The sequence below is a fragment of the Rhincodon typus genome, chromosome 41 (genome assembly GCF_021869965.1).
Source record: "Rhincodon typus isolate 14 chromosome 41, sRhiTyp1.1, whole genome shotgun sequence".
Classification (NCBI taxonomy): domain Eukaryota; kingdom Metazoa; phylum Chordata; class Chondrichthyes; order Orectolobiformes; family Rhincodontidae; genus Rhincodon; species Rhincodon typus.
In genome coordinates this window covers 679,509-688,844 of record NC_063372.1, presented here as the reverse complement: position 1 = coordinate 688,844, position 9,336 = coordinate 679,509, and the positions used below count along the sequence as shown (strand labels likewise).

Here is a 9,336-nt window from a genome sequence, read left to right as displayed (position 1 = left end):
TCCACAGCTTTTTGGGCTGTATCCTGATCACTGACTGTGTGTTGCGCCTCCTGGTATACTCTATTGCACTGGGTCTGAAACTGTCAAGTCTATGGCTCACCTGGTTCCTCTGCTCTGCTGCTTTGACTCTTACCTTCTCCAGCTGCTGCTACATTTCTTCCAGTTCCTGACTTAGCTTCACCTTCTCCCGTTCTTACTTTTCAGCTGCTCCATGCGGTTGGCTATCGTTACAGCCTTGTTAGATTTTAAAGCACTCTTCCTTTCAGCTTTCCATGCCGCCTTTCAGCATTTGTCCCCCAGGTCCCAGGCCCGATATTAGCTGACTGCAATGGTTGACTCACCTGTGCCACTTATTTAGGTACTTTCTTACTACCTTCTCCCACACTGGGCCCTGTGCCATTCCTCCTATTGGTTCCTTTTAAATTACTGCTCTCTCTTGTGGGTCCCTGACCTTATATTTGCTACATTTTTTTTACACTTCTTTGCAACTCTGGGTCCCAGACCCTTTTCACTATCTCTTACCTACTGGGTCTCTGACCCTACTCTAGCTTCTCTGTATCCACATATGTCCTCTGACCCTGTATTTGGCTTCCTTGCCTCTGATTTCTGTGGTTGCCCAACCCTGTACTGACCTATGGCTGTTTGTCCTCCTTACGTTGCAAGCACTTGGTTTATGGCCCAGTCACTGGTTGGAAACCTTCACCCTCTTTCACCCACATGAATCCTCACATACACATGGGGGAACTCTCCTTTTAATTCAGGCTCCGGCTTGATGTCTGAGAGTTCAAGGTTCGTGGGGTTTGACTTTGGAGGTTATACAAACACTTCTAATTGAACAGCACACAGGAACACAGATGTCTCTGCTTTGTACACTTCGACCAGTTTATGTACTAAAAAACACTTTAACCAAGTGCTCTTGTCAGTGAAACAGATAAAGGGTCACAGAATTCAATTTACAATTCAACTCTATTTTATTAACAAAATATTCTTTATTGAAAACACCATGTGTGAATTTCCAAAATTCTCTCAAAATTTACAATCTAGCTCTATCTGTCTGAGAGAGCATGTTACCTGCAACAATCTACATGTTTGAACTGGAATCTCCTCCCTCTCTGTGGGTCTTGCTGATTAGGGTGGATCTTCTCTCTCCTCTCTTTAGATGGTCAGAGCTCCACAGCTGGGCCAGATTGAGTCTTTACAGAGTCTTTATCCTCCTTCGCCCAGACCTTCCAGAATGTTCTGTGGCCATTGGGCAATGGGGTCGTGAGCTAGGTTGCACCAACACTTTTCACTGTGGCCACGCTAGAGAGGGGTAAAGTGCATATACTCGGGCAGTCAAGATGCCAGAAAGTCTGATCAACACTTCTCCAATACACAACCCTTGGGCTGGTTGTAACTGGTTCTCCCCGAATCTGTGACCTCTTTGACATTTGTTTTCACTGTTCTCCGTAGCCGATAGCTGCTGGCTGCTGTTTAATTCAGTTTGGCCAATTTTCTGTCAGGCCTGAGGCTGTGGGCCAATTTAGAATGTCCAATTTTGGGTCTGTGGTCACCTGACTACAGTGACCTCCCAGACACAACAGGAGCCTGTGAATTGTCAAATGTTCCTTGTGTCACCTGCTGCAACCCAGAAGGCGCCTAAAGCTAAAAATGAAGGTCCACACAGTGCTGCTGACAGTCTCAGCAAGTCCTGTTCCTACCCTTACTGACAGTAGATGACAGAGCACGGTGACAAACTCCTTGGGGAAATGGTACTGCTCCTCAATGAGGTCCAGGAAGGAAGTGCCGCTTGAACAGCAACAGCGGGCCTGGCCTCTTGCATAATGCTTCCCTCATCCACAAATTCCTTCCTCTGCCCCATTACCACCTCCTCCCCATCCCTTTTACTCTGCCTCCTTCTACATGTGTCCTCCAGCATCTTGCCCTCCCTGCACCCCATCCCTTCCTCCTGGTCACTTCCCCCCGCACCCCTCCCCATGTTTCCTGGAGCTGGGATACACTGGTTGCATTAGAACATAGAACAGTACAGCACAGTACAGGCTCTTCGGCCCACGATGTTGTGCCGACACATTATCCTACTCTAAGATCAAACTATTTCTATTTACCAGATCTGCAAGTGCAATGCACCCAGAGATCTCCAGTGCCTGCAAATAGAAAATCTCTCTCTCCATTTTCCCCAATGTGAGCGAAAAGGCAGGAAAAACCATTAAAGATTAAAAATAATTCTAACAAATAACCTAGGTCCATCAGATCAGCCCGTCATCATTACTGAAATCAAAAGGAACTGAGACAGACAATTTAACCTACCCTTGAAATCTGGACTTCTGATCTTTAGCATTTTGTTCCATTTATATTTTTCCAACCATATTTATGTCAAACCATCTGTCTCTTGTCTGTTTTATTTGTGAATCAAAGATAAAGGTAAAGTCACCATAGTCCTACCAGACTATAGGGCTGCTCTCACCACAAAGACACATGACTGGTGATGGTTTAACCTGAGGGTCACCATGCCTCAGGCAAGGGAAAGAGGTTGAGAAGGAGATGGTAACCTCAGCTGGTGTGGGAAATAAACCTGTGCTGTTGGCACCACTCTGCATCGCAAACCAGCTGTCCAGCCAACTGAGCTAACCAATCCCACCCCAGTGAATTTTGTGTGTGTGTGTGTGCATGCACGCACGCGTGCATTTGAAGGGACATTATTCAAACTGCAAGGTAGCAGATTAGTAAACCTAAACCGAACAGCCCTTCTGAGGTTTTGCTGTCTGGTGTGCCAAAGCATTGACTTGCAGTACTGGAGGTCATGGACATGCACCGAAAAAAAATTAGAGTATTGGTAGTCACTCAGTCGGGTAAATTGATCACCGTGGTGGTTTACTTGGGATTTTTATACGTTTTGTGGCAACTAAGACTCAATTGTCAGCATACTCTTTATGTATAAATCATGACACCTCCTAGCATCCTACAGCTGTGGTGTGCTGATTGCATTGCTGCTCATGGTCTCCTGGACCTAAGGTGTATTGGTTGAATTGCTGCCCACAGTTTCCCAGGGCTGGGGTGCACTAGCTGTGTTACCACCCTCCCTCACTCACTCCAGATAACTCAGCACAGACCAAAGAGTGTGCCTCAGACCTCATCTTGGGTTCAGATATGGTTTCAAGGTCCCACCCGAGAGATTTGAGCGCCTAAATTGGTCTGGCACTAACAGCAGCATTGACAAAGTGCAGCACCGTTAAAGGTGCTACCTCACAGATGTTAAATCTAAGTTCTGCCTGCCGTCAGATAGTGCAAAAACATTCCATACCATGATGCGAAAAGGTACAGATAGTTATCCCTGATGAGTTGGTTGTGATTTATCGCTCAACAGTCAATCGCGTTTAAAAAAATCTTATGGTGCACAAAAACAGAAATTGTTGGAGAAACTCAGCAGGTCTGGCAGCATCTGTAGAAAGTAATCAGAGTTTATATTTTGAGTCCATTGACCCTTCTTCAAGGCGGATAGTAGCTAGGAAAAGGTGGTACATATGCTAACGAAAGGGGTGAGGGGTAAAAGGAGTGAACAGATAGGTGGAGATGGGGCCCAGAGAGAAAGAAAAGAAGTTAGGCAGACAAAGGTATGGACAATAGTAAGGAAAGGAGAAAAGCTGATAATCAGAAGTGCAGGAAATGGGTTGGACACAGCCAAAGGTCCCCTCAACAATGGTGGCAGGGAATCTTTGGTTGAGGTAAAAGGTGGACATTTCCGAGGTTCCCTGCGCAAAGTGGCATTATTGGAACAGATGTGACAGGCAGGGAAACTAAGAATAGAATGGAGGTCTTACAGTCCAGGTAACTGTGGGAATCAGAGTTTGTAATAGATATCAGTGGCCAGCATATTCCCCAGAAATGGAAACAGATGTCGAGGAAGAGAGGAATCAGAGATGGACCAAGGTAAGGAGAGAGCAGGATGGAAACTGGATGTGAAATTGATGAATTTTTCCCCAATTCGGATGAGAAATGGAAGCAGCACTGATGATGTCATCAATATACTGAAAAAGGAGTTGTGGGTGGGGGTCGGAGTAGGACTGGATCAAGGAATGTTCCACGTACCCCACAAAGAGACAGGCGCAACTGTTACCTAGCATGGTGACAAAATGTCTGAACGAAAACAAGCCAGCTCGGGAAGCAAATCAGCAACCTCAGGCATAACTGTGGCCCATGAAGGTACGCGTGGCCATCTCTTTGACCTGAAGAAAGTGAGAGGATTTAAAGGAGAAGTTGTTCAAAGTGGGGACACGCTCGGCCAGGAAGCGGGAGGTGGTGGGGGTGGGGTCAGTTCAAGCCTTCTTTCCAGGAGAAGCAGACAGCCGAGACCATCCTGATGGAGGGATGGATATGTCGAGGGATTGTACGTCCATAGTGTAAAGGAGATGGCTGGAGCCTGCAAACTAGAAATTTTGATACTGACAAAGTGTCAGAAGAATTGCGGATGCGAGTGGGATGGGCCAGGACAGATTTAGGAAGAAATGAGTTCCTTGGGGCAGGAACAGGCAGAAACAATGGGCCTGTCTGGACAGTCCTGTTTGTGGACTTGGGGAAGGAGTTAGAAGTGGGCTGTAAGGGGCTGGAGAGGAGGGAATTGTGATCCCCAGATCAGTATACAGTTGTTTCATGATGGTCCTGTAATGTGCCTTGGGACATTTTACTATGGTAAAGCTGATAAAATCAGTGCTTTTACATGCATATTTTATTAAAATCTTAGAATACAGAGAATAGAATATACAATTATAACTTCATGCAACACTGTTGATCATTTACCTCTTTAGTCTTGGCTTTTTATACCAACCTCTAGAGCTCAATTAAGTTACATCTTGGCATTTTGAGAGCTGGTGATGCAATTATCCAATGTGGAAGGAGTTGAACAAAGCCAGAAGCAGAACCAGCCAGCAACAGATTTAAGTCCTCTCATTGTAAAATTCTCTTCTGCATTATAAAGAGGTTACACGCGTATCCTCAGGAGATTACATGGATCTCAATAATAGCACCATTTACAGCTGGACAGAACATGGACACAGTCTTGAGATAGAATGTTGAGAGGTCAAAAGTATAGTGTATATGTGGAAAGATGAGCTATGGTAGCCAATTTCCTTAAAAATTACATGGCAAACTGAATGAAATCCAGATAGAAGGCACCTTCACTGGCAGGCAGGAGGGAATTCAGATGCCTTGCAGAATGTCCATGCCTGAATGTGTTAAGAGCTCTCCATCCCATAGCGCAAAGGCTGGAACTAGTGGCATCTTGAACTCAGCTGTTATTGTGCTAATAACTGCCACTTTCTCAACATCTATTAAACTAAACTTGTTGTCTTCACAGTCCAGGAGAAAGCCCACTCGATCAGGCTTTCCAAAGAAGTCAACTGGTACCATCTCATTGGAAGACATGGAGTACCACTTCCTCCGGAGATAGGCATAAACCCAGGAACAATCACTGGCACCAATACATTCTTCTCGTGACATGTTTGCCTCTGCCACCCCAATTCGGAACTCCTGAGACCGTTTCACTGTTACCTCCCAGTAATGTTTCCCAGTTGAAAGAGTCACATCAGCCAAGACCACAGCCCACTCTCTGAAGCGCTCAGGGTTTTTTGGAACTTTACTTGGGTCGATGCCGATCGTACGGTATATAACTCCTGTCTCTTTTTTGAAAAGGTCCAAGCAACTGTGCGCTGTCTTCTCATCCAATTTGAAATTTAAGTCTATAAATTGAAAAAAAAATGCTACACACTGCTTCCCATATTGCTTAACAGACATTCTCAGTTAGCCAGCAGCAAGCAATTCCTTTTAAGTACACAGATTTGTTACCAAATTTGTTCTCAGCTTCAAGTATGAATATGTGACACTCAGTGTGGGGTGGGGAAGATAGAGACTGCAAGTTGGGGGACAGGGATAGTGAATACAGATGATAGAAATGGGAACAGAGGTTGACCAAGGACTTAAGGGAGATGGTTACACAGGGATTGTGGAGTCAGAAGAAATGGCCTAAGGTAAGGAACGAGAAGATTGGTGGATAGGGGTTGGTGAGAAGATTGTTAGGGTGTTAGGAGGATGGGTCACAGGGTCACGAGTTGTGAACAGGCTTGGGGGAAGGAGAAAAAAAAGTCAGAATACAAAGGCTTTTAGCTTGGTGGATGTGAGACAGGGATACAAAGGTCCAGGTGAGGAAGGAAGAAAAGGAGAATGGGCTTGACACGCGTCCAGTATTTCTCTCAGAGCTTGGAGATGCAGCTGCAGCAGTGGGGTGATCAGAATTCCACCTAGCGGGTAGGATAGTGGAGAGGAAAAACTAGGGGATCTTGTTGTGGATAGATAGTGAGAAATTGTTTCCACTAAGACCCCTTAAGGTGGATGGAGAAGTTTCCACAGCCATAGACAGCAAGGGACTTTGTGCAGTGTCCTGGTTATTATTACTCAACTGGCAACGATAAAACAAACCACAATAATGTTAACTCTCTTATTTTATCTACAAATGCTGCCTGACTTGAGTGAGTGTTTCCTATTCCTATTTTAACTATAACAGATGAGCTTGGCATTATTTCACTGTTGTTACGGGATTTGCTGTATGCCTATTTTTAACATTACAATGGTGACATTTCAAAGAGTGCAAAATGTACATAAAGAACAGGCACTCACCTGACCAGGGAGACCATTTTAGTGAGAATATTGGGGTCTGGCACTGCTCCAACAGCCACTCTTGGCTGGAACCAGGTGGAAGGCCAGAGCCACTTCTTGTCCCTTTACATTGGGCAGAATCTTCCTAGGGTGAATCAAAATGGACTCCTGACTCCACTAGTGACAACATGCACAGTCAACATGCCCAGGCAATCTTACCAGAGGCAGTCGATTGACAGTTTAGTCTGCCTCCAGGAGTGCATTAACACATCCTACTGAACCAATGAATGGGTCCATAGAGCTATTCAGCTGGCAGTCCCACTGGGACAGGCAGGCGCTGCTGCAGCAGGCAGGAGGAAGTGAGGGTACCTTTAGATAGCAAGACAACAGATGATGAAATTAAAATGATTTATGGTGGGGGATTTCCTGCTTTGACAGGCCAGCTTGTAGGTGCAGCTGTAGCCCTGCTACAGAAGTGGTAGTGGTAGTGGAGTGTAAATAAAGGAGGTTTTGCTGAGAGTCTGCCTCCAAGAACTTGTCAGGCTTTGCCTGCAGCCTGGATTCATTTGCTGCTGGTAACACCCTGGCAGTGTCTCCAAAGGAACTGGCACTAATTGGCTACACACTGCTACCAAACTATTTCAATTACTCAATCAAATCTGGTCTAGGGTGGGAAATGTTGGGTCCCTTTTTCAAAATTCTACCCATTGCATATCTGTCTCTCTCTATCCCCCAGAAACTCACCCTGTCACTACACGCAAACCAACCTATGAACTCCCATCCAAGTACCGACTTCACAATCCCACATGATTGCCACCAACCACACCCCCATTAACCTTACTCTCCCACCGATCCCATTTCACTTCATATCAGCTCTGATGAGTTAATTGCTCACAGATTCACAAATAGAGCACTAGTTGGTCATGTGAAACATTTTGGTCACAAGATGAACTCTTAGTCTGAGTTCATCTCTGAGATTTGGCTGTGATACTTGTTTAACTTCAGTAAGGGATTTAAATGTTTGGCAATAACAAACAGATCACATAAAACAAGAGTGCAGAAAATCACTCCAATCACCATCTCGAGGGGCAGCTATTTGGAAACTGTGGTGAAATTTTTGTATCTCTGGAGATATATAAGCAATCAGGAAGCACTTCAACACACAATGGGTGGTAGATATTTGGAACTCTCTTCCACAAACAGCAATGGATGCTGGATCAGTCATTAACTTTTAATCTGAAATAGATACATTTTTGTTAAGCAAAGTTATCAAGAGATATGGACCAAAGGCAGGTATGTGGAGTTAGGCCACAGATCAACCATGATCTCATTGAATGGTGGAACAGGCTCAAAGGGCTGAATGGCCTACTGCCCAAGTTGTGTGTCTGCCTCTGGGTAGTCTCCTATTGCTTCTTTCCCATTTGGCTTTCAGATTTTTCACTTGGGCAAAAATACAAACTTTACAGTACAAGTTGAATAGACGATGTCGATCTTGTCTCTGTTCCAGCATCAAGAGTTCATGTCCTATTCCAGAAGCAGAGCATCTAATTTAAGCTGACATTTCAGTGTGGTACAGAGAAACTGTTGGAGAGACTAACTTTTGGGGCTAAACTTTTCTATTTTCTTGGCAAAGAGCGTTTTTGAGAGAGAATCTAGGCACCCATGCGATCTACCGCTCTTCGTCTGATTAATCGTGCAACCGGCCTCTTTAGTGTTGGAATCAGACAACAGGAGAAGGAACAGTGTTCATTGCTACTAGGACTTTGCACTATTTGTGCTGCTCGTGCTGTAGGTGATTCCCCGATGCACATCATATCAGACACTACCAGCCAGGAGCTACATTATCCCAAAATAAATAGCCTTGAACTGCTATTTTAGCCCCTCAGTTCACCAACAGTAACTCATCTTCCGTATAACCACCCAAATACCCCCAATCGCCCGTCATCACACGCCCGAGATCCTTATTTAAACTGCTCTCCCCCAGGAACACCTTGAACTGGTCAAGCTTCCCACATTCAGGACTCATCACACCTGAAAAGCCAATTAACATCTTACAGCGTTTGGGAAATTCCAGGGAACACAATTGCCTCCTCGCCGCCACAAGCAAGAACCGATACCTAATTCCTCGCAATATCCTCCAACACGGCGCCATCTTGAGACCACAAGCAAGCCATCCTTAACGTCATGACGTTAACTCACGGGTAATGCGTGATTTCGTCATGTGGTGCCCCGGGAAAGGTGGCTGGTTCATTGAAGTCCGCGTTGTGTCGCCACGTGACTTTGGCAGTTGATTGTGTCCCCGAGAGCTCCGAACTTCTCCTTTCAGAACCAAACAGAAATTATTGGAGATACTCAGCAGATGAAGCAACATGTGTAGAATGAGAGACAGTGATAATATTCCGTGTCTAATACAATTTTTCTGAAGAAGGGTTTGATATGCTAGGAGTCTAACGAACGTGGTGGGTGAGTTGAGGGCACAAATTAAAACATGGAGCTACAATATCATTGCTGTCTCTGAGACATAGCTGAGAGAGGGGACCGGTAGCTCAATATTCCAGGATACAGGATCTTCAGGTGGGACAGGAAAGGAGGTAAAAGAGGAGAACGTGTCATAATATTAACCAGGGAAACTGTCACAGCAGTAAGGGAGGGATAACATCTTAGAAGGTTCCGCAAATGAAGCCATATGGG

General features: G+C 45.2%; 1 protein-coding gene across 1 annotated transcript; it reads right to left on the bottom strand.

Moving 5' to 3' along the window:
• Window positions 1–4,705: 4,705 nt before the first annotated feature.
• LOC125487409 (SPRY domain-containing protein 4-like) lies at window positions 4,706–8,797 on the bottom strand. Its single transcript, XM_048618822.1, has 4 exons — window positions 8,537–8,797; window positions 7,390–7,437; window positions 6,667–6,790; window positions 4,706–5,732 (listed from the first exon to the last, which is right to left on the bottom strand). Exons 1-4 carry the CDS (start codon window positions 8,795–8,797, stop codon window positions 5,194–5,196), a joined length of 972 nt encoding a protein of 323 aa, XP_048474779.1. The 3' UTR covers window positions 4,706–5,193.
• Window positions 8,798–9,336: the final 539 nt, after the last annotated feature.